This window comes from Amphiura filiformis, chromosome 19 (genome assembly GCF_039555335.1).
Source record: "Amphiura filiformis chromosome 19, Afil_fr2py, whole genome shotgun sequence".
NCBI lineage: Eukaryota > Metazoa > Echinodermata > Ophiuroidea > Amphilepidida > Amphiuridae > Amphiura > Amphiura filiformis.
In genome coordinates this window covers 6935799-6963359 of record NC_092646.1, presented here as the reverse complement: position 1 = coordinate 6963359, position 27561 = coordinate 6935799, and the positions used below count along the sequence as shown (strand labels likewise).

Here is a 27561-nt window from a genome sequence, read left to right as displayed (position 1 = left end):
GTTGGAGGTAGCTAGTGGAAGTTTGTTCCATGCTCTAATGGTTCTTGGGTAAAAACTATACTTGCACTTGTATGAATCTGATCTTGGTGTCATGACGGTGTACTGTGCTTCATGCTGGAGCCTTGTCTTAACTGTTGATGACGTGCATGTGGTGTAGTAACTGGGAATTTCTGCCTTAGCTTCCTGATGGTGGATCTTAGGCCTATACATCAAGCCTTGAGACATGTCTTCTCTGATGAAGTGGCGGCAGTTTCAAGTCAGTCATAAGAGACTGCTGAAATTGCTGGTAATGATCCTAGCTGCTTTTCTTTGTACTGTTTCCAGCTTAAACGACACGCTCAAAAGAGGAAAACACTACAGAAACGTTCAAATATGCAAAATTCCCTGCTAGCTATGCTCGCATCATTATAGTAGGCCATTCAAAATTTGGCATGTAAGGGGAGCTAAGGGAGACACAGTTAGTTTGGTAGGCAGAAGGGGTAAGGACAAGCAAATTTTAGCAGGCCGAGAGGGGGAAACCAATTTTTGCCACGACATTTGCCCGCTCATAATTATTGCACAGAATCTATAAAGCGGATTTAACCCGGGTATCGGGGGGTTGGCACTTGTATTTCAAGTTGTATATCACCAGCGTACAAGGACTTTCAAAAAGTACCCAATGTAAGTATTTTTTGTAATGGACCCAAAGGAAGTATTGCGCGTTTGTTTTCCTATCCTAGGTCTAAGCATGTATTTAAGTCAATAGGCTTAAAGAAAAACCAATGAAAACGCACACGCTTTGAGGAGCTTTTGCGTACATTTTCACCAAGAATTTGACCTCCATTTCTACTAATTTCATCGGCATCTTGATGGCAAGTTAATTAGGTACCCTTTGCGATTGAGGTACCCTTCCCCCCATTTTTGCTGTTTTTGATATCCTTTGCGAGATACTCGCGTATCGCGTCCTGCCGTGAAAAAATACCAATTTTTTTACTTGTTTTTTTTTTGTACGCAGGGGATCTACAACTTGAAATAAAAGTAACTCTCCCGGGCTACCAATCCACTATGAGTTTGAATTTTCTATGCCAAATTTTCTATGCCATACTGTTCTATTTGATACCAAACGCATGTAGTTGTTATAAACACAGCCAAATTAAAAAGTCGCCACTAGTTCCATTCCCATTTAATCAGAGTCTGATGAGTTTATGGCAAAATAATTTATATAATAATTTTCTATACACTTTCCTTCGAAGGTTGATACCAAATTTGATATCAAACGTTTAATCATCGTGAGCATATGAACCGTTGTTTGGAAATTCGTGCAATTTTGAAAATGACAAATTACGAATTGACCACGCAAAATCCAAAAAGCCAATGCATGGTATAAGGTTATTATGTGGCCCGAAACAACCCGTACAGGAATCATTGTACACTTGCCTGCGCACAATTAAAATAGCGGGGTATTTTTTGGCATTTTGACATGCATGGGTAAACCTTTAATGACAATGAAATTAGACCTCGCAGATGCGTGTAGATGTTGAGAAGAGGTGATGCAACTCCATGTGTCATTTTTAAAATTGAACAAATTTCCAACAAAAAAAAAAGCTCACGATGATTAAACTATCAAATTTGGTATCAAGCTTCGAAGGAAAGTGTATAGAAAATTATTACATAAATTATTTTTTTGCCATAAACTCATCAGACTCTGATTAAATGGGGATGGAACTAGTGGCGACTTTTTAATTTGGCTGTGTTTATTAAGTAGACCTGTACACGCCATGATGGATTGCAAATGAGAGCTTTATTACAATAATGCTTTCTGATTGACCAATAAAGTTAATTACCTACAGACTGTCTGTGAGGGAGATATGGTTGGCAGTACACACCATAACAATAGCTACGAGTCTTTTCTATCCAGCGATACCAAAAAGTACCACAACTCTCCACATGACGGCACTATCAAGTAAGCACGCCCTCACAAGAAATAAGAGATTCTGGCTATTTACAAAACATAGGAAAACGGTTGATTTTTGGCTAAAAAATCGTATAAACATGCCATTTTCACGGAATATTTGGCTAAATATGATTTGATTATTATAAAAATTTCAGATTATATTCGAAATTCCGAACTCACAAAAAAATTTTGTTCGGGGTACAATGTATTTTACTCTAAATAAGATACCATGTACTTTAAATTGGTATTATTATTATTATTGGTTCATGTTTGCTTTCTTTATACATTATCAAAATCTGAGCCATGTATTTCACAATAACGTTTCCAATAATATGAGTTAATTTTGTTAGCAACAACTGCATGTTTTGTTATCAGCTGGATAAAGTCAATAAAACTGCGTACAGGCTGTATCAAAATGAATGTTCTCCAAGTGTTGTTGAAATGCACGCCTCTGTTAAACGCACCATTTGATCCACTTGAAAATGACCAAGTTTTCAATATGAAGTATAAAGTCTGGTCATTTGCAGTGGACCTTATGCAGCGTGTGGAAGAAAAACACCAAAAACTGATCAGTGGCGTAGATTTCTTTTTGACATGAGAGATGCGGTTGAAAACTGTTTTTTTTTAAAGTTAAGTTTAAGAAAGTCGTCTAGAAACAACTAACCATTCAGTTGTGAAGAAGACAATCAGCCAGTCACTACTGCCTGAGGAGGGTAACAGATCGTTACCGAAAATATTTGCAAGGTAAATGAAAATTTCCGTTGAAAGTTTCAAAACTACATTTGTTTATTCAACTACCGGAACGTATGAGTCTTTACTGCAAAATCCAACACCTTTTGGCAAAAGAAAAACTTAGGCTGAAATGGTGAAATATGGTGTAAATGTTGAATAAATTCGCGCAAAGAGTGCCAAATTGGATAAATGGATAAATATGAGGTATGATTTGGTCAAAAACACACATACAGGCGTCAACATGGGGATGATTATATGAACTATCGCCCCTTATCAAAATATTGAGATTATTTATCTCCATCACCTGAGACTCATGAAATTAATAAAGAACAGTTATTTTGATACAGCCTGTATTTGTGAATTGTTTCTGAAAAAAGACTCCATGTAGGCTTTGTTAACGCTGCCGTGTAGTCTGGACGTTGTTTCTTTCGCGAAATTGAACATTTTTGATATGTACAGGGTGGGCCATTAAAAAGTTCACACTTTTTCGATGGCTTATTTCTCAGAAATGAAAACACATATTGAAATAAGTTGAACATATTTGTAAACCTCCATGTCTTGACTGTCATTGCTGAAAAGGGCATTAACATCCATGGTCTAATTACAAAATGGCGACCATTTAAAGCAGAGAAGTCAAAAACCACTTTGCACACACGTAAGACTATAGACAATGATCATGCATATTAAGTTTTTAGGCTTAAGCAAGTGTTAAAAAAGTTTGATGACTCTATATGCATTTACTTGAGTGTCATTGCCGGGGTCATTGAATTGTTTACTGTTTGAAAATCATTCACCTGTGAAATTGACACAAAAGGCTGATTGGACATGCTCATTTACATAACAAATACACTAGTTTTGGAGGGAACTTCAAATTTAAAATGCCTTGCGTGCGTTCTTGTCATTCATGTTAGAGATACCCGTGTAAGTAATTTGAGGTGATTCTTGCTGTTCAAAATGCGGCAGTTTACAAAGGAGGAACGAATTTTCATCGAGGAGGAAATTTCAAGAACCGGAAAGGTGCGCTCTGTCCTGAATGCATGGCCGAACCAGTTTCCAAATACCAGACTTCCTAGTCGCCGACACATCTATAATATTAAACAAAAGTTTCACTTACATGGAACTGTTCTCAATCGGAACAAATCTAACAGTGGGAGACCACGAACAGGAAGATCAGCCAATCACATTGCCGATGTTAGAAGGGATTTGCAAGCTAACCCAAGATTGAGTACTCGACGGAACAATTGTCCCCATATTCCAAGGACAACGTTCAGACGAATCATCACTCATGATATCGAATGGCACCCTTACAAGATCCTTAAGCGTCATGGACTGCAACCTGGAGATCCAAATCGGCGACTTCAGTTTTGTAACTGGTTAGTTAACAGAGCACGTCGCTTTCTTGATACCGCTGTTGTTGTTGACGAGGCAAACTTTCAAATGGACGGGTCTGTCTCTTCTCAAAACGTACGGATGTATGCACCGAAAGGCAATCCTCACTTTAAAGACAGAAGCATTTTCACTGTGGCATGCATAAATACGTGACTTTATGGAACCATGATAAGCAGTAATGAAGAACAGAACTATTTTTATCAGAGTCAAATATGATTTTACTTGTATTCTTACTTGGCAATATTTTTAATTTCATGACAATTTGAGACAAATAACTCGTTTCCATTGAAGCACTGCTACGGTTTACATGTGTCTATGAAGAAATAATTTCCGAAGAGAAGGAGAGACATTCCTGACACCTATTTATAAATTTATCTTGTTATATCTCTATATAAGATTTATGTTATAGTGCAATAACCATCATGAAGACTCGGGTATAAAATTATGCACATTATCTAGAATGCGACTGCAAACAAACGTTAACTGCGCAGATTATTTAAAGCTACTGTTACATATTCTGTTCAACTGGAAGGCTACATATTCTGTTTGAAAAAGAAATATTTATTTAAATATGGTTAATTTACAAGAGAAATATTGACAGAACTTTCATGCGTACTGTTATTTTTCTTCCTTTGTTCCTAATCCATTGTGGTGTGAACCAGCGACCACCATATATCCCGTGATCATCCGCTCCATTTGACTTACGTGTGTGCAAAGTGGTTTTTGACCCCCTTGCTTCAAATGGCCGCCATTTTGTAATTAGACCATGGATGTTAATGCCCTTTTCAGCAATGACAGTCCAGACATAGAGGTTTACAAATATGTTCAACTTATTTCAATATGTGTTTGCACTTTTGAGAAATAAGCCATCAAAAAAGTGTGAACTTTTTAATGGCCCACCCTGTATGTACTTTGTTATGTTTTTTTTATAAATACAAGGAAAGAAAATCTAGATTTGTAATCTCAAACTGTACTATTTTATCGATTTTATTTTACTATTTCACTCTGGTTCGCAATTTGAGAGTACACAGCTGCCTTAACAATAATGGTTAAACAAAATTAGAAATGTTTGATTCCTAGCTAACATAAAGTATCTATAAATCGTCAGCCTACTACGCTAATTGTGTAAGTCATTTATTTTGTAGTTTTCAGAACAAAGTACAAAATATGGTTCAAGCATGCATTTAAACATATTTATTCACCAATCTTTGATAACTAGAGCTAGAGCTTTCGCAGTTCTCGATACATATGGGTTGTGGAAGGGTAGCCATGTGTGTTTCTGGTTGGTGTGTTTTGATTGATTGGTTTAGGTATTTATGCTGTCTTGGTCTGCATGTGATGTTTCTGTTCAGAACCTTTTATGAGCCCAACGTGTAATTTGTTTTATTTGCGATATGTTAGACTATGTGCTGTTTGTCTGTCTGTGCCATTGGTTGGAATATTAAACCAATGAAAGAAATACCATATAGTTTGAGTTAAAAGGGAAAAGAGCGCAAACGTTGCTATCCGATTCCTTAATCATTTAATAAAATTCTCCCAGAAAATCATTTTGAAATTTCGGCCGGTAGAACAGCCTACTGACGGGAATTGATGGCAGGGTGCACTGATGTGATCGGCATGCTTAACAAAAACACTTTTTGGTAATATCATGCTGTTTGTTTATTCACAAATTTGAGCTCATGCCCTGTTCCGAAAATCTGGCTACGCCGCTAATGTCACTATAATGTCAGCCCTATAATTTCTCTCGTCTGTGGCCCTACCACTCCCAGTTCAGTATTGTAGTCAGACTGTGACGTTTTTGCATGCTTACCGTTGCCACAAACGCAACGTTGTCCGTTTTTCCACGCGGTGGATTTTAGATTTTTTTACTTTAAAGTCTGAGTCTTGTAAAGGTATAACTCATATTATTTGACCAATTTAAATTTAACATATATGTAAATATAAATAGCGCCCTCAATTTGCACACAAATGTACAGTTTATAGAATGAAAAAATCCAAAAAAAGCATAAAAAGATGATTAATTTGATATAGAAACTCAAATCTGTGTTAAAACATTGCTACAAAATATATGTGTATTATACAGTTTATTAGTGTGACAGCTGTTGTTATTATTCAGGTCTAGAATTGAACGTTATATCATGTGGTTGATCGCACAACAGTGGATATATAATCAATTGATTCATGTGTGTGACAAGTATGGCATTTTGACATGAGCAGAGTTATATTGCATGTCTTCTTTATTTTGATAGCTTAAGCGTTATGGGGCAACCGTTTATGGTAAAAATCAGTATGAAAAGAAATTTTTTTGATGGTAATATATCACATTTTCTTAGAGTGAACTAGCTGTTCATAATCCTTCTGGAGGTAAATTCACCATGCCAAATATTCTACTCTTTTGTCGTTATAGTATTGAAGCTTTTAATAAAACACCAGAGTTCTCAAATGATATATTACATAATTAATCCCAATAATTAGATCTTCCTACCAAAAACTATTCCTGTCATGAAATGATGGACACGGTGTATGGTAGCATTTCACACATTCATGAGATAAGTCGAGACCAAGAAACTTAATTGAAACAGGGAATGTTCTTGAACAGGAAGGATTTCTGTCAAACTCGTTGTCAGTTCTTTAATTTGGGATTTATCCTATCGCCCACACCTGCTGGCTCAGATGCTTTGTCTTGTCAATGTATGTCAATATCAACCATCAAAAGTGGACATGTTGGAAAGCACTGCAAATTTACCAAGCTACGTCTGCAGTCTGCGACATTATGAAAGTCTGGGATGCTGAATAAGGAGCTATGAGGAAACAGATATTTGGGAGAGTTATTAGAATCTGGCCAGAATTAATTTGAAGTCATTGCAATTTGTAATATGATTGAAGATAAATTCCATTAATTTATAATTTGTTGAACATATAGCCTAATGACGTCAGATCCAATTTTTAATGACATTAACCTAAGTTTCCCAAATTTATCAGATTACCATAAATTCATTTTTGTAATGTCAGATGGCAACCATTATTGCAGGGTAGCAAAATTTGCAAATGAAATTCTCACATTTCGTCAGTCTATTATGTACACTGAAGGATATATTTTAATTCCTGTCCCTCATGTACACTTCCCATCATGCTTGCTTCTGCCATATTGCGCATTGCGGCTTTTTGCAATTATTTTGTTCTTTTGGCTTAGGCCTTTAGCATGATGGGCGTTTGATGAGGGTTCAGCTGACATTTCCTGTTTTTATATTTTCAAAAATGTACTTGTAGTTGTTGTTTTTAAAAAGCCTTGACTATTATTATGTTTATATTGTATAATGTGCTGTATTTTTATATTGTATATTATAATTGCTTTGTCACTCATTAGCCACAATTGGCTGGTCTCTATGTGAGAGTGTGACGTTGATTAACCTAAACTAACTAAACTAAACTAAACTAAACTAAACTAAACTAAACTAAACTAAACTAAACTAAACTATGATAAACAATATGTGACGGTTCAGCACCATTAGCTGAAAAGGGGCGGCAACAACTCATTCTACCATATTTTGGTCAAATATCATCCATCTCTCAACATTTGAGCAAAGATCACCAGTGGTCATTCTGAAGAAGCCATCAGCCAAGATGGCGAAAGTTCAAAATCTGTGAGTAATTTTTGGATTTATCAATCAAAAAATCAAACCTGAATAGTATTTGTACGTGCAAGCCATCGGTTATCACCTGATCACAGTACCAGTGCAGCCGATCCCTGTGTCAGTGGTCGAACTGTCATCAGATTTGTCTCTGACTTCCTTAAAGTTAGAGACACGTCTGACGAAAACTCGACCACTCAGACAGGGACCGGCTGCACTGGTACTGCGATCAGGTGATAACCGATGGCTTGCACGTAGAAATACTATTCAGGTTTCATTGCAATTTGCGAGCTTTTGATACAACTTAAAATCATAACAATTATTAAAGCATTCATTTACAAGACTTTATAGAGGGGAGCGCGACCAAAAATTGGGACACGATCCAATCGACAACCACTCAAGTCGAATGTCTACACGATTTGACCGTTCGTGATAACTAATAGATGTCGTCTCAGACGGTGCTCGCTAGCACTCCCGTTCTAAACCTATGTGTTGCCAAAAACATTCCGAGACTTGAAACACTGAATACGCGCCCGATATTGCATCACTCCCACTAGTCACAATGCTCACATTTTACTTTGACCAATTACTTCAGTAAGCCTAAAAGGTTACAAGCGAGGGCGTATGCCATAAGTCTTTTGAGACTCGCTGACGCCTGTGCGACAAATTACGTTTCATTGAAAACAATTGTCAACACTTTTGGAGCCATTTTCGGCCAAATTTTACAATAATTAGCATATTCCAAATGTATAAAAGTAATAAATAATGGCGATTGTTAAAATAATAACTAATAATGCAGTGCTAGCTCTGATGAAAAAATAGAAAATGGAAATAATGGTACCAAAAAAATTACCTGACCGATATAGTCAGTCAATCAACTCTCAAATGTCGCGAATGTAGCAGTCAAGTGCTAATCAGCAAGTCAAATCATCTACTTGAACTAAAGATGTCGCCACCGTATTATTTCTGACAAGTAGCAAAAGCTTTTTTAATATTAAATATTGTGTCTAAGTACCTATTGTCGTAAATTTCTTGATGTTTATTTCGTGCTATGGTAATACATACACGAAATTAGCCTAATGCAATTCAGAGCGTTTCTGCAAATCTGCAATGCTTGTCATTACACTTTGATCAGCTCGTAAACGGCGGGAATTGTTAGGCTTTTACCACTACGCCGAAAAGTAGACCGACGTTAGGAGTGATATAATTGTCCTGTATGGGTGTATATTTTGTGTGTTAAAGAAAGTTAAAGAAAGTATAGGACTTCAATTAATAAGTTGTGATGCTTCTGGCGAGATGTCACAAGACAATTCTCAAAATAAAATACATTGATATTAATCCGCGATATTATAAGGCCCGCCGATTCCGAGCTGATCAAACTGTAGAGATAAAGATTATAATGATGTTTGTCTTCAATAATTGTCATTAAAAGAGTGTTGGCTTGGTTTTCGCGGTTTATGAAAGATTCGTAATGATTTAGAAAAGGTATCGTTTGATAATATCTATGACGTATGGTAATATAAGGTCACATTATGGGACTCCATAGAGGGGTCAATATCTGCAAAATACTCTGATTTTCACCGAATGTTCTACACATTTGTCATTTTGGACAAGTAATGCAAACCAAGTTTGTCCTATCTACAAACAATGTTTCATTTCTCTGGGTAAAATAAAACCCATTACAGTGAGCCTCGGATCTCATGTATTTTATCACACCTTATCATATGAGTAACTAACTTACCTTCTCACTCGTCTTAAAACCGAGTATGTGTATGGTCTCGTCACAGAGATATATACACTTAATCTTACGTTTCATTAGAATTGGGATTTACCCGGTGTTTACTCGTGTACTCTCAAAGAACCATATCAACTATTTATTGAACGAACACCAAATTTGTCAATCCTAAAAGTGTGGTGTTTTCGTATACCGACGAACCGTAGATAACTATAGACAGATCAATTCATGCTGTACTGACTATAGAGGGCGTGTTTTGTATTGGGATTCTTTTCAGGCGGCATAGGACACGCGACACGTGACGTACGAGGCTGGCGAAAATACAAGTCTGACAGTCCCATTCAAAATAGACGGTTAGCAGTCATAAATTGAAAAACAACATACTTACAGTGGGGTACATTGTCATACCCCAACGGTTTTAGAATAAGATATTTTGCTTTGGCACCACATAACATTTCATGATTATGTGTTAATCTAATAGCGACGTCAAAAATGGCGATATCGCATCCACCACCGCCTGATTCTTTTCAGCGTAAAGCCGTTTTTGACATATTCGCTATACCTGCGCCCAACGAATCACATGATGTACTTCGTTGGTTATATTGGGATGGTTTACAGCAATTATTACATATGCGTCAGTACGCAGACATCACACCTATTTTATACGTACTTTAGATGTGGTTCAAAAGTATAAGACCGTTTTTATTGACATGGTCGCTTTGAGGTACTTCGTTGGCTATATTGGGACGGGTTATAACACTGAATCATGTTAATATGCAGAAATCGACATAGAGACAGAATAAAGACACCAAAGAGTCCATTTATGAAATGAAAGAAACCTGGTGAGTGTTTTTTAATTACATAAGCTACTCATTATTACACCAGTATTGCTGTACACATTCATCTAGGTGTCACAATTGATATTGACCTGTAGCAAGGCTACACTTATTCATGACATTATTACAAATGGTGAGAGTTGGATTCAGTTGTGACGAAAATAGATCTGTTTTTGTGGATTAGAAATTGTTAAGGTTGTTAATTCCCCTACCCATCAGTTACAAGTGCCTTATATAATCATTTTTAAAGTCTTAATTTATAAAGTTGTGCCTTAGATAATACATCTTTAAGCTTTCCATTTAAGTGCCTTAAATAATAATTTTTTTAATCTTTTTGACCTGGAAGTCTTCCCTTCCATTTCACCTAAAAGTATTCCCTTCCATTTGATTTGATTCTCTTCAGTTTGTAACTGGTTAATGTTGGCATTAACCCATAAAATTATTTGTTTTGATGTATTCAAGCTACCCGTAATTACACAATTTGTCAGGACTATGATAATACCCAAACCTGTTCACATAGACATCACAATGGACTACTATTTCAGTTGAAATCCATACACCCCCTATGGAAGAAATCACGGGTGACTCAATATGAAATCTACCCTCATGCACCCCATATGGGGGATCAAGTCATGTCTCCTATAGGGGGTGCATGGATTTCAACTGGAATGACTCATTCACATAATCTACTTCCCAAGTTCAAACACAGTATCTTCTATAGTTTATTATCACCAGATACTTTTCAGCAGACTAAGGCACAACATCGTTTTTGGTCCTATAGTGCTACCGGTGCCGGGATAAGTACCGATGACACTTTCTATCGTACCCTTAACATATTTATACAGTGCATTCTATTTTATTCAAATGAAACAATAACGCTATGCAACTGTTAATTATTATGCTTTATACAATTTATTACATCTCCAGAGAGTGATATTAAGAGTCATCGATACATAACCGGGCACCGATAGTTCTATAGGACCAAATTCGATGTGGTGACTAAAATCAAGCCATCTGCCCCGCCAAATAAAAACACAGTGTTTGTTATGTTATATCTTGTTGTAAATCCTGCATATTAACTGTGAGCAGGCTGTACAAAGTCAAGGAGTATTGACGGCAGCAGAATGCTGGTACTGGTGTTAACCTGAACTCTTGGTGGTATTCCTGACAGTGGTAGGATGACCTTACAATATCTTCTCTCTACAGCACCCACAATTTTTAGAGAACTTTATTTATGTGAACAACTTTATGGTATTGTTTGTGGTATTGCAGGAACCGATCAGGTGTTTGGATTTATTTAATAATAAGGTATATAGTATTTTTACGAGTGCGCCGCCGGTTATCACAGTACCGGCGCAACTGGTCCCTGTGTGAGTGATCGCGCTTTTGTCAAATGTATCTCTAGCTTTAGCTTTATCCGGACTGTTGAAGTCAGAGATAGATCTGACGAAACCTGGACCACTCACACAGGGACCGGCTGCACCGATACTGTGATAACCGGCGGCGTACTCGTAAAAATTACTCATCTGCCTGTTTGTGTTATTTCAGGTTATTCTTTTTTACGATGAATATGAAACCGTCGCTCACTGGATAAAGAGGACAACACTTTTCTATTGAAGAATGCTAATTCCCTTTTTCCAGAGTTATCTAGCCTATTGCAGACGACGGTAAAATTTCATTATAGTGTAACTGCTTGTTTTTTGCTGACAGAAGACTTGTATTATTCATATTATTTAAAAACTCACCCATTGATTGCTATTAAATAAGTTAAACCAAAATATATTATTTTTCACTATTAAAACTGTTAACTTTTTTGTAACCATCATAACGTTTTTGCAATAATCTACATTGTTGAAATATTAATTTTAGTCCTTTTTATATAACGACACATTCACCATAATCATTGTCATTGGCCTTTTCGGTAAATCCCATAATTCTTTTATTTCATAATTCATTTGAGTCGTCATATGACGTCATGTCGATGCGCACATCGTTTAGCGAACATCGTTACTGCGAATATCAAAGCCACGAAGTGCGCAGTAACGATGTGCGCATCATCGTGACCACATCTCAAGTCTACTCGCAATGGCTTATGGGATTTACCAAAAAGGTCAATTGTTTTCTTGATGACCAAAATAAAATCTGGAGGGGTCCGGGTTCAGTTGTGGATAGTTCAAGCAGATTCAATGTTCTGGATTCGTTACGAGAAAGTAGAAAAAGGAGATTATAGAAAGTATAGAAAAGATAATTATGCATGTGTAATTTGTGTTAATTTGTTTGTATGTATATAGGTGTATGTATGGGGTGTGTGTGTATGGGGTGTGTGTGTGCGTAATGGCGAATTCGTGTGAATGCGGTAGGTTTTTGGGTGTATGAACGTTGGTGTGGGATTGTGTGAAATAAAGGAAAAGAAAAAGGAACACGCAGGAATATAGAAGATGGTGGAGAAAGGGGGAGGGGTGAGCAGAGTGAAAAAGAAATTGGGAAAGATCGGTCGTTCTTTTAGCTGGCTGCTGCCCCAGGGGAAATGTGAACCGGGGGTAAACTGACCTAAAATCATTGAAAATTAGGGTGTTCCACAACTGTTGCTTTGTTACTATTAACTTATTTTACGTGCTTGAAAAATAGCTACAAAGCTGACTTTATACTATACCGCTTTTAACGCAATTCAAGCCAATCGCACAAATGCACATAGTATGCAAAAACGACGTCGCATTTGCATGCTGAGCATGCGTGTATGTGATTAGCTTATCTGCAAAAGCGAGTGAGTATAAATCTAGCTTAACTGTACTTATCACATAAATATAAACACTACTCTTTACTTAATGCATATTATTTTAATGCGGCAATACTGGTTCTAAACAATTTCTATATAAAATCGCTCATTCACATCTTGCTTTAACATTTCAGGGGGATAAAAGACCAAGCCTATTTACATTGTTCTTGTGAAAATTACAATTTAAACGAACATTTTATGGTCCAATGGCAATCAGCGATTGATTTCTTGTAAACCAATCAAATGAGCTGTTTGTTCTTACAGCATATTTCATTGGCCATTGGTCAATTGCTTATCGCTATCATATCCGGACTACAAAATCAACATTTGTATTAGTCTCCTTATGGGATTTCCTCTTTTACAGCGACAAACACACGCGCACACACATTATGGAGCCAAAAATATAGGGCATGATTTATTTTCTCTCGTGGTATTAAAGCAATAAACGCTGTGTAAAATAAATTCTAGAAATACTCTAATTCAAATCAGGGATTCTAAATTCGCTAGGGATGGATAACTTCGAATCATTTTTACTTAAGAGTGGTGTAGAAAACTGAGCTGTTGATAATTCTGGCAGACGCACGTAGCTCCTTTTTGCACGACGTGCCTGGGTAAAGAAAATACAGACAAGAATATGAACAGATTAAAAATGAAGATGAAAGTATTTTATTACCATTTTCTTTGAGAATGAAATTGTTAGTGGTTCCGTCTGAAAAGAAAATATTGCTGCTAAAGCTGTAAGGCATGTGTTCCACAAAACACTTGTGTACCGCCAACCATCGTAGCTTTTGGATTGAGCAAGCGTATCAGTATCAAGACCTTCATCCAATCAGTGTGACCATATTGTTATAAAAACACATTATGTTTACGACAAAAACAGGATTGAAGATGTACAAGTCGAAATGACCGCAAACGAATCTAGGTGATCTCTGACCTCATATCTAAGTACAATACCATTGATAATAAGTTTCAGTAGTCAGGACCTTTTCATTTCAGAAGTGGGCAAAGGCTATGGGGCAAGGGGACAGGTCAACTTTCAATGGAGTAGAAACATACTTTTGCCGAAAATTGGCTAAAATACCAGCATCTCACAAGAGGGGGAATATGGAGCAAGATTTCTCACAGGGGGACAGCTGCCCGTTGCCGTCAACCTCAGAGAGTGACTTCAAATTATCCCTAAATGACCTTTGACCTTCAGTGACGAATCATGTCAACCAAATGAGTGAATGTTCTTTTCTTTTGGAAACTCTTTAATTGCTCATATTTTTGGATCTGGTTGTTCAATGTCATTGGGGTTTTCTGCAAAATGCAGTTTTGTAAATGCCTATAAGAAACTGAAAATGTAATAATAATCAGTTCCGACTGATTTTGCTTGATCGCATCACATATATCGATCGCTCAGCGACTTATTTGGGAGAAACCAAACAGGAGATCAACTACCAATGAAGCACAAAACGCCGCTGTTTACCTCTATTTAAAGGACAAAAGGACACTGGACACTCAATTAAGAACGAGGAAGTCGTTATTCTTGATCAGGAGGAACAATGGCATAGGAGAGGCATAAAAGAAGCCATTTGGGAACGCATTGAGCAACCATTACTGAACAAAAAAGGGGGACTCCGCTTTAACTTATCTCATGCATGGGACCGGGCCATCGGGACGATACCTAGCCGTCTATCACGTGACCAGCCCAGCGGGTCAGTTGCCTGATGAAGTCTGGTGGTTTCAGACGCAACATCACAATAGTTGCAAAAAGTAAGTTCTAGTATTAGATTTAATTCCAAAACTCATGTCAACCAAAGTTTTTGCAACTGTTAAAGGTCATTATTCGTATAACAGCAACATGGAGAGAACAATGGTCAAACTGACCCATATGGATGACCTATGACCTTATCTACATGGCAGCTATATCATTCTTATGCAATAGATAAGACGACCTCAAAGGATTTTAAGACATACTAAATGACCTTTGACTCCGTATGTTCGCACATCATCGCACATATTGATCTTATAAGGATATGCATACGCTATAAGTGTAAGTAAAAGGTGATCCCCGCAACTCTATTAGCTGCACACAGTTGTTTGAAACATACAGCCCACAACCCATTGCCAACATATGCTGCACACAGTCCACACTGTACTGCAACTAAACAATCATCTCTTTCATGTGTCTTCCTAACAAAGCAGGCGACACAAAAAGAGTACGAAAAGTTTCAATTTGGCCTTTTCTATTAGTATATAGTTATTATATATGTTATTATTAATATACCGGTAACGATATTTGTATACGCATTCAACTCAACTTGGTAAATTGCTGTGTTTTGAACCTGATTGCTACACCCCAACTTTGACCTCGTGAAGTCAATTATACGTTTCTAAGTTTCAAGATCATACAAAATTAACTTCGTTTTGTGAAAAATCTTCATGCAGATTTCGTAACAATTTCAGTAGATAAATATCGTATTACAAATAAGTAAAGCATGCCTCTGGATGAACAATCGTGCAACAGTCTATTATGAATTGAAATAACAAGGAAACATATCATGTAATACGAACGAGCCTAAAATGGGAATTCGCCTTTATACGCGCGTGCATGTGCGCGTGCGTGTGTTTGTAACCATACCAAAATACTCATGCAAAAGTTTGTATAAATATATCTTACACGTATCTATTATGCAATGGTATAATTACATTACAGAGTGTAGCTAAATACGTCTTTGTTAATGAACAAACTATAACTACTATTAAATGAAATACCAGTATTGCCACATTTTACAATATACGAATCTCAACAGTATACACAGAGAAAAAGTTAAGCTTGATCAGATGCACTGAGAAATCCTGGATTGATTAATTAAACATACTTTAGATTTGAATAATTTCTTAAAATCTCGAACGATATAAACTTTAAACATAGCGGTTATGCACAAAGCTTTTAAATGTCGGTTTATATAAAGGCTACAAAATGTTTTGATAACATTCAAAAACATTTTTGAAAACTGAATGTAAAGTATTCTCACATAATGCTATTTATTAAAGTGGTGACAAAATATTTTGCAAACACGTTTGCCAAAAATATTTTACAATAACATTTTGACAATATGTTTATAATGTTGTTGTAGTTTTTTGACCTTTTCATGGCCTTTATATAACCCGACATGTTATTAAAACGTTTTGACCAAACCCACAAAATGGTTTGCTGCAACCAAAGAGTCAAAAACATTCGATACAATACACTAGGATCCACAACATGCTCATCTGTCGGGGCACATTTCTTTAACCCCAATACATTTGTACATTCATTGAATGACCTTAGAAAATTTTGGATACAGAAATTCATACCTTGCAATTTGAGGTCAAATTTTGCACTACGATTGTTTAATTGAGGTTATTGAACTATGGCATTGGGATGAGGCCATTGTGGTCCTTAGTGATAAGAAATGCATTACGTGATTGGAACATCAATATATCTTGAATGAAATATGAAAAAAGAACGTCAACATGTGAAATATTATATAAATTTTTAAGATTTAAAATAATTTGTAGCTGGCAATTTCAGGTACATCCATCCATCATATGACATCTTAGTATGTGATCTATAATAAGAGTTACATCCGTGAGTAACATACATGTTTCTTTACTACCAATAAAAATGTAAAAAAGAAAAGAACGGAAATTTAAATTTGTACAGCATAGTCATACTCACAATTGTATTAAACAAAAGGAATATATGCAATACATTCACACACTCTTCTATGATAAATGGTTATATTTCACTAACAATCCTTAACATTTGTGTATTTGATTCGTTCGGGTTTGACAACCCAAAATAACCCAGGAAGTCTCCAGTGATGCTGATTTCCGTTAGAGTCCATTAGAACACCGTCGCGGGCTGGGACAGTCATTACTCTCCTTGAAACTGACAGCCAGTTACATCAGGTAGGTATGACTCTTCTGTACTCGAAACCGAAGACTTAACGCCCCTTCCGATGGATAGAAATATATATCATGGTTCATTTAACAACTCTAAATGCACCATGGGGGAGAGCGGCAGTCTGAATTTAATCTACAGATGTTGTCATTTGGTATAAATACGCTCCATTATAATAATAATAATAATAATAATAATAATTATTATTATTATTATTATTATTATTATTATTATTATTATTATTATTATTATTATTATTATTATTATTATTATTATTATTATTATTATTATTATTATTATTATTTGCCAATTAAATTGAAACCCTGGTCCTCAAGCGTCAGAAGTGAGAATTCTAACCACTGAGCGACATTATACCAATATGTGACGTGCCCGCGTATCTGTTATTTTGTTATATGAATTGTTTTGAAAATAATGTATAATACGTATTATTATCAAATCACTAAGCTGTACTCAGAGACATTCGTACGTCAACCTTGAATGGGATGAAATTGAATACAATAAAGAAAGTTTGTTCCAACGAATTATCGCACTAAATTTGGTATAAGATTTGGCGCGAAGTACACAAGGTGTTACAAAAGTCTCTTTCCCATATTAAAACCTACATTATGGTAAATAAAAAACTTGACAAAAAGGTACAGACACAGTTGGTATACCCTGTATCAGTAGTCAAACGATTCGTGCCTAAAATTGTCAGCCTCCGCAAGCTGCAGATCAGTGTATGAAATTGCACTCTATAAGGTAAGAAAATATGTTTGAACTTGAATTTAATCACTCTCATTTCTACTCCTGCATATATTTATCAGCAATTCAAGACGGGCCAGATGGTGCATAGAATAAGAATAAATCTACACTCATTTGAGAATTTTAATCGTGACATCATGCACATCCATGCAAACCGCTTAATAAATAATGCGAATTTGATAGCCCCTATATGTTGTTGCACGTTGAGCTTGTCTAAAACACATATTTAGCATTAAACCAAAAGTGGTTTCGGAATATTTATAAAAATACATAGGCTACGTAAGATGATGTTTGATGCATGAGGCCGGTGCATGAGGAATCATTTGTGATGGATTGTATTCATGTACTCAATATGACATTAAGTGTAAAAACCTTTCAGGTATATGACTACGAGTTGCATCCGGATAGCTCAAACCAGCAGATCCTGCTTAAACATTCTGGCCCAATCATGTGTAATACATCCAACCCTGTTTTCTTGTGAACAATATGCCGTAGGGAATCAGAATTGCATTTCAAAGTTTTTATCGGTCCCAATTTGATATAGAATAGTAATAGTAATGTAACTAATTTAAGAAAAAGTATACAATTTTTTCCCGAGATGTTTTACTATAGGATCCAGGAAGAGAAGTATATTTTGTTTTATTAAATCTTGATTGGCGAGTGGGCATACATCTTGAAAACGCCGGGTGGTAGCTATTAGTTAGCATGGTAAGTAAAGCTTATAATCGGACACCGAATTAAAAAAGATTAGTTTGTGTCTGGCGATCAACTCCCCACAGCCCGAAATTTGTGACTGGTTAGAAGCGTGTAAGAGGAAGGTGCTTTCATCAAAGGTAAGGAATCGCTGAAAATGGCGTAAAATGACGGTACCTTTACAAGGAAAAAGGCAACTTTCTAGACATTGTTGACATGATTCTTTCAGGAAAGAAAGTTTCCAATTATTAAGATCTAAATTTTCAGACGGGTTGTATGTTTGACAGGGCATGCTGTTTTTCTGCTGCGTTCAGAAATTTCAATCATCTCGACATAAACAAATCTTTTTTGAGTTTGATTTGCAGATAACGTCAGACGCAAACAAATATTTAATTCAGTCTCTGATAGTAAGATTGTATGGTGATGCATGATATCCCTCCGCCATAATTGAAGTAGGAAAGTTGTCATATGTCATCGTCACTCATTGCCACTATGGTAGAGCAGCCAATGACAAGCCTTGATTGTGTCCTTTTATCTGCAATGCGCGTGCGTCAGGCCGCTTAGCGTCAAGCGGCATGGCAGTATGAAACGAGCATAAGCGGGAAATATGAGCAACCCAAAAATATTCGGTGTTTTCAAATCCCAATGGATTTCTTAATTCTCATTAATACAGGGTGCCCTACTATAACTGTGGTATTAAAAGTAGATTACCCTATATACGTTTGATGCGAAAGTATGACCAGACCGAGTGAAAGTGCATGTACTATCAATTACATTAAGGTGGTACTACACCCCTGATAAATTTTGTGACTAATTTTGCATTTTTCTCAAAAAAATAACTACACACTGGTAACAAAAGTTATGTATATTATAGGGGCAAGGAATCCATTTACTTCACTGAAATTTTAGTGATTCAAGACAAGTAGTTCATTATCTGAATTAAAAATTTAGGTACATTCTAGCGGTACCTCTTCCCTTACCATAAATAACGTATCGCTTGTCTTGAGTCCCTGACATTCCAGTGTAGTAACTGTATTCCTTGCCTCTATAATATACATAACTTTTGTTACCAATGTGTTATTATTTTTTGGGAAAATGCAAAAATAGTTACAAATTTATCAAGGGGTGTAGTACCACCTTAAAGAACAAATATTTTATTGCCGTTTACACTGGACGCTGAGTAGTCGTTTACTGTCCAACACGACTGGCGGTTGAGTCTATTTATACAATGTCTACCACCTTGCGGGCAGATTACTAAGTATACCTGTATTTGTTTTATAACCCTTTTCTATATGCGTAAGAAAGGAGCTCATCTGCGCAGGTTATTTCTTTAACAACTAAATGTATTTGCAATGTAACTTGTCCAGACCAGCCGAGACGGAAACAGATAATTTAATTTAGATACGTTCGTATTCTAGCTAAAGTCCAAATCGTGATTAATTTGCACACTGATTGTAGATTATACAGGCTGTATCAAAATAATAGTGTATTGGTATATTTTAAAAGCCTGTCTTTTCCAAACGTGCAATTCATTAGATCCACTTAAAATGACCGGACTTTATATTTATTTGTAAAATGTTGGTAATTTCAAGTAAATCCAATAGTGTGTTCGTTAAAAGGAGGTTTTTCAAAAACACTAACAACGAATGGATAGCAATTATTTTGATATAGTTTCTTTTCACTTTTTGTTGCACTAAGACCACATCTATATTTTGTTGTTTATCATAATCATACGAAATCAAACAGGACGACTATTTTCTTTTTGACCAACTTGGTACAAGCCGTATTCAGAGTTTAACCTAAACAGTTCAAGGTAAGGATTAAGCCCTAATGAGTTCTTGCCAACAGAATTTCGCGTATGCTTACTGCTTATAGGCACCACATCGAATTTGAACCTATAGCACTATCCGTGCCCGGTCAGGTACCGATGACTCTTCTGTGATATCCTGACGATATAATAAATTGTATCAAGAATAATAATTAACATTTGCATAGTGTTATCGGTTTTCATTTATATTTTAAAAAAGAAAATGATAAGGGTACGATATAAACAGCCATCGGTACATATCGGGGCACATATACCGTAGTGTTATAGGATCAAATATATTGTCTTAGGTTTAAAAGTAATATGCTAACATCTTATTTGGTCCTGTAGCACAATTGGTACCCTGATGACTCTTTTTATCGCACCCTGAACATGTGTATAATGCTTTTGTTTTTTATTTAAATGAAAAATGACAACACTATGCAAAATATTAATTTATCCCATCACCAGGGTATGACAAAATAGTCATCGGTACCTAACCGGACACCGACAGTGCTATAGGACCAAATAAGTGGTGCCTTACATGAAGCGTAGACCACCAACTTGCCATAAATCCAGAATGGACTATGGTAAAATGTTTACCATACCTACAAATGCATTAAGTGTACAGTTTCTTATTGAGCGCCGTTGCTTGATTTACCCGGTTTGCATTACTGGCCATACGGGCGGCTAGTAAACAGTCCTCTTACAGCAACTCTTTCTAACGGACAAGCGTTTAAAAAATATATGTCTTAAAACAAAAGTGTTGGCCCTAGTTCTCAGTCAGTGGTAAGTGCACACGAGACTTAGTGGGCAGTGGCAGAATTTGTCAGTTGTTGATTAAAGCGATCGCAGAGAGTGATATGTCTGTCAACGGTAAATCTACACTTTATCTCCGTGTTTATTGGGCTATGCCAATTGAAATCCACACACCCACTACATAAAACATGCCCTTAATCTCATACAAGGGAGTGTGACTTTCAAATGGGTTTGCCTGAATAAGTGACTCCATTTAAAACCTACACCCCCTGTGTGGGAGATTAAGGTCATGTCTACCATAGGGGGTGTATGGATTTTAACGAGAAATGCCCGTTGCTGTGAATGTAGGAGACGGATTGCCAGGCAGTGAAAGCCTACATTGGTTCGTTAGTGGATAGTCACACTAATATAAAGTATGTTTGACAGTTGCGGGAGGTTTTCTTGTTGAAATCCGAAATCCTGCTAGACACTCAATTATAGAATACAACAGATTCAGTGCTGAGGCCGCAGTTACTTTACATTGTCTGTAAAAATGTAGCTTATAAAACACAAGTATACGTTTTCAAGTCAATCTGTATGCAATGTTTTATTTGAGTAATACTTTCACAACATTGGTTAACATTTAGATTTGTTCACATTTTAGAGTAAAATGATGATGCCTATGTACATTTAACTTTTAATTTGAATAACAAAGAACGGATATATTTTAAGGCGTGATTATTTTTTGAGGAAATTTACTTAAAGGGACACTTCGTGATCCACAACTTAATCATATCCCCCATTTACGCCAAAAAAGTTATATACCATCTGAAACCTGGTACTACATAATGTTTGGGCGCAAACTATTTCTTATAAATTGTGTCATCAAAGACACTGTCGACTTCGTAGCATAATGTGTCTTGTGTCTGTCGAGAGACAGAAAATCAACACAGTGGTCTATGAGGAATTGTAATACATGCAATTACGCGTAAATCCAATGTCTGAATCAGCTGCAATTTTGGAATTTTACTAGCATTTGAAAAAAGAATTACGAAATGCCCCTCTTTTTTGTTTTTGACAAAGACAAGCCATCAAAAGTACAAGATAGAATTTAAAAAAATGTCAATTACTTAAAAAGGGACATCATTTTAATTCATTCATTTTTACATACACGTTCTCATTTCATAGCAGCAATACTGGCTCTACAATACAAACATACTATTCACAACATTTTTTTAAATGGTTTATTCACATTTTTGAGCTAAATGATTATGCCTATATACATTTATCTCGTTGTTAACACAATTCTATATGAAGAATATATACACATGAATTTTCACACGACGTGAAACATTACGGAGACAAAAATATATTATACAATATCTCAGAAGTGAACGAATAACACTGATACTAATTACACTAATGAATAAAACTCTTAAAATACATAATTAAAATACCTAATGTCAATAGATATATTCACACACTTCAATTCAACACGCGTAATGGTGCACACTATGGATGGCGGATGCCTTCTAAAGACACCTAAGATATTACGCCTAACCTTACACGTAGACGTCTAAGATGCAATCTTGGACGTCTTAAGAATTTCGCGGTAGATATATCAACGAATGACAGGGCCAGAAATCCCAAACAGCCAATAATCTTAAGCGAATTGAATTATTCACCAATGAAATCTTAGACGTGTGAGATTTTACAAGCCTAAGATATATTACAAGTCTAAGATTGATGATTGTAGGGATGGGCGGTATTACCAATATGATAGCTCGCAAAACACCTTGAAGACTACTAGCAGCTCGGACTACAGATACCATGTGCAGTGATCGATCATAAAGTACGGCAGGATAATCAGTTCAGTTCAGAAGTAACGAAGAAAATCATAATCATATTCACTATTATAATCATTATCCGGCATAATTATGGCAAATCACTGCCCCATTTTGTATCAGGCATTAGAACAGATTGACTAAATAACACGACCCACACCGACATCGCCTGGCTAATAATTGAATATATGAATACAAAAGCCACCTAAGTCCATACTTCGGCCAAATTGAGTTAAGCATGGGAAATTGTTGCTATACATAGGCCTGTCATATGTATGAAAGAACAACTCAAATTCATTCTCTGTGTCTATTAAGCATGTGAAAAATAGCATGTATGAAAGAATCACCCAATTCCATGATTTGAGTCTTGTAACACATTGATTGAAATCCAGTATGTATAAAAGTCCACTTCTAACACATTCATTGCTAGAGAGTGACTTTTGAACAAAAAATGGGTTTAATAAAAGAAAGTGTGTGGTTTATATTACATGGCAGAATGCTTATCAACATTATACATACCTGTGTGCTTTATTTTGTATTATCTTACTAGTGGTAATCTCATTCTAACATTGTTGTCTTTGTATATGATTCAAACAACCACCTAAGTCCAAAATTTAAAATGAACCCCACGAAGTCCCTGAAATGCTAATCGTCATACCTAATACAGGTTAATCCACTCATTTGCACGTAAAACTTACCATATTGACCAGGTAAATCTAACTGAAGGAATTAAAATGATACACAGGTTTTTCTCTCAAAATCACTTCCTATGGACTTAGGTGGCTTTTATATTCATGTATTCAATTACTTGGTACAGCAGGGATACTAAAATAAATACCCAGGATCGATACACGTGAATTTACTATGCACGAGTTTGATATGAGAAGAAAATTTTTGGATACCGGTGTAGAAAATGATGAATATCTCCCGTAAATGATTTCGTATAAAGAAACCAGATGTGGTTCCTTGCACATGAATATATATTTTGAACAGATATGGTAGTCGCTAGTGTGCGCTTTGAGACAGTAGCTTGCGTCTTGAGTCAAAAACTGACAATAATTCCGCAATAATTCTGATTTATATGTGCCGAATTATATAGCGCAGTGTATAGGCCAATCGTGAAGGTTGTCTAAAAGGATATGACCTATGGCATACCATGCTTGACTGACACACAGCGAGGTTAGTCACCGAGCTAATCGGGGCTATTGTCAGTAGCCTTAGTCAGATGTCCTTCAGCCTATTATGCGACTGAACTATTAAACAGGTCGATATGTATAATGGCCATGCGTGGCGGTGGATTCAATCTACCATGGCGATTTCTGCCATGAAGATATCGGGGCGATGACACTGTGCGACCCCAACCATGCCAACACAGCCTGCAACATCAGCTACATCTGGTCAACAACTGGGTACATGCTCTCCGTCGATAGTTGTCGAACTACATCATGTATAGTACGCCTGATCTCAACGAGAAATTGATCTGATTGTGTGACCGCCATTTTTCAATTGCACTCGCCTAAAGAGCGTCCGTCGTACGTTTTGATCGAATCTGCAATATCGTCAATCACTAGTCAATCTTGGACGTGTAAGAATAATCTTAGACATGTAAAATCTTAGGCGTCTAAAATTTAATTGGCAAGTAATGGAATACGGTTAATATGATTGGCCGTTTGTGATTTCTGGCTCTGTGATTCGTCGATTTAAGTCCGACGCGAAATTCCTAGACGTCTAAGAAGATTGCATCTTGGACGTGTAAGGTTAGGCGTATTATATTAGAAGGTATCCGCCATCCATACTACACACGTTAGCTTGTAAATCACAAAACAGATGGTGGGAGATGCAATCCTATACGCATGCGTAAAAACATTCAGTGGACTTCATCTCCAACAAATCATTTCGTGATTGAAATGCGCAAGTGAATATATCGTATTGACGTTTTCACGCTGTGTTATCATTCCTTCACGTCAGTATAAAGGAGATTTAGCCACACATTTTGTAGATGTACGTGTACGTAAAGCGTCTTCTTCATTTCATTAGATACTTTTGTATAGTTTAGTTTTGCAATAGCAGCTTGTCATGACCATGAAAGTATCCCCCGTTCTACACGTACAGTACACGTCAAAACGTGCAGCGAAATCTCGCTATTTTTCTTGTGAAATTATCTACAACTGTGCCCACTGATTCTGCGCAGTAGCACCATCATTCCTCTTCCATCTTCCCATCATGCTTCACTCCAGGAGAATAACTTTTCATGGAGTTACGAAAAAAGATATCGAATTTAGTCCTTCATATCACGTGACTATGTCCTTGGGAATAGAGGATGATGGGAAGATGGGGCAAATGTCTTGAACCAACGTGATTGGTTATAAACCAAAAGTATCAGGTCGTTTGTCACATCAGGGAGACTCACATGGAACCTTTCGACGTGGGGTATGTATTACCAGATGATTTGAGCACTTTATGTAGCCGCACAAGCGGATCATTGTTCAATACCACTATCAAAAATTATAGGATCAAAAAATGATCATTCTGTGTGAATCGCCCTAATTATTGGGTTTCAGGGATGGACCAAACAGTGAATTACGTCAGTGGTATAAGAAGGCGAGTTGGTTGAAACGCTGGCACAGGCACGTTTGGCGGTTTGTGCATGGTTTACCTGTTAAAGAAGAAAACATCAATAACACACGAATCAAAAACTGTTAACAGGACTGCGCTGAAGTCTAGTCGATGTTATATACCGTTATGCCGCCATTGTAACAGATCACAAAGGTCAATGCCAATGACGCTGACTGAAGATGGTGATGAATCACTTAAAATAATCCACGTAATACTCGGCTTGTGAAGTTGTGCTTGGTTTATTTATTACAGGTGTGCAGTAGTGTGAGAAAATATGCGCAAAACTGAAATAATGCATCCAATTTGCAGCTGTAGTTAAAATATGTGCGTAAGCTGATTTGCATTGTGCGTCAAGGATAGGTAATGCATTGTGCGTCAAGAGTATGCAAAGATAGCAACATCTCCAGATTAAAACATTCTTCCCTCTAAGAACCGAGACCCAAATACTTGTTGAGATAGCTTCATGATGACATTGATTTGTCTTTATATATATTTATTTAAGTCATAAATGTAGCACATTCGGTTCTAGATGGAAAATTGTCTCAAATCATGCAAAAAATTGGGTCGAAGGACATGCGGTATAGAAGTATAGAAATATCAAATAAAACCATAACCAAAAGCATTGTACTTTAATATGCTCATATAATCATTTTTGTGTAGCGCCATCTATTAATAAATTGGCGACGAGCTGTCTATAGGAGTATGCAAAGAAGTTTATTCTTTATGATATTTATTATACCACATGAGTTCCGTTAGTATTTTTTAAAGATGTGGCTGAATTTTAGCATTCTGATACTACCAAGAGTTGGTAGCTATTCATCAATAAATCATTCTATGGACAAAAAGATCTAAAACCACTTCCAAAACCCTCTCAAGGGAGCAAGTTTCAGCTTTTCAGATGAGTGCAGATTTTTACTAACGTTTACTACGGTTACCTAGAATTACGGAAACTTTTTGTCGTCATAACTACTAAATTGTTGGTCTAAAGTATGTAAAAGTATGAATACTTAGAATGGCAAAAACTTTATGAATTCATCTGTGAGGTCAAATTTGGCCATAAATGCTCATTGTTGGAGAAAATCCCCCGAAACGGCTTTTTTTTGCCCAAATGTTTTTGGACGACGTAACAAAAAAGATCTTGAGTAAAATCAATATTAACTTTTAAAAAACTAGATAAAAATATCTAGGATCCGTTTTTTATCTTGACCAACTTTGAGAAATTTACACCAAAAATGGTTGAAATTTGGGCGAAAATCAGTTGTGATTTTTTTGAAAACAGAACAATTTTCAACAACCATTTTCCAAAGTTGGTGGTTAAAAAAAACGGGTCCTAAATATTCTTTAACACAAAATTAATGAAACTTTTTTTTGTTACGTGGTCCGAAAAAATTTGTGCCAAAAAAAACGGGTTGTTATTGGATTTTCTCCAAAATGAGCATTTGTGCCCAAATGTGATTTCACAGATGAATTCATCAAGTCTTTGCCATTCTAAATATGTATACTTTTATATACTTTAGACCAAATATTTAGCAGTTATGAGGCCCAAAAATTTCCACAATTTAATGCTGATGGTCGCAATTTCTTTTCTTTCTTTTTTCAATATTTTTTTTATAACCCCATGATCTTATTTCATCTTTACTTTGAATGAATATGCTTTTCAAGTAAGGAGACAACTGTCTCGAATGATTATGTACATCATGCATATGTAAACAAGAAAACAACGTAAAACTTTACACAGCTACTTTTCGATTCAATTCTCTCAGAAGAAGGTACCACTGACGTAAACCAAAGATAAAATGTGTTTGTAGCGTTATCTGTCGAAAAAGATCTTGCAAGTGCCTTGTGAAACAATTACTATTCATCGTTTGTAGTACTACTACATTGTGTTTCTATCTATTAAGAATGAGGTCATACTACATAATTATAGGTGTTTAATATACCTTTTAATCTACTTAAAACAACTGAATTTGACAAACACAAAACACAATAGGTAAAACACTATGGAGCCACAAGGGTAATTTACAATGACCTATGTATTAAAGTTGGGGCTTAAGTTGTACTTTCATTAAACTTTGTATATTAAAGAAATACTTGAAACGTGAAATTGAGATATCCAGAAACGATATTTGTCTCAAAATAT

At 36.1% G+C, this 27561-nt stretch overlaps 1 protein-coding gene across 8 annotated transcripts in view; it reads right to left on the bottom strand.

The window, feature by feature from the left end:
• Positions 1 to 11111: 11111 nt before the first annotated feature.
• The window catches only part of LOC140140861 (uncharacterized), a 253129-nt gene continuing 236679 nt past the window's right edge, over positions 11112 to 27561 (bottom strand). For 5 of the 8 annotated variants that reach the window (XR_011857321.1, XM_072162606.1, XM_072162609.1 and 2 more), the window contains one exon: positions 11112 to 13640. Coding sequence is in view for 5 of the 8 variants with exons in the window: in XM_072162606.1 (XP_072018707.1) it covers positions 13564 to 13640 (77 nt within the window). In the remaining 3 variants the exon portion in view is untranslated. Of the gene's footprint in view, positions 13641 to 21541; positions 25462 to 27561 lie in introns of those variants that run through there. The other 3 variants (XR_011857322.1, XR_011857320.1, XM_072162610.1) reach the window with 1 other exon arrangement.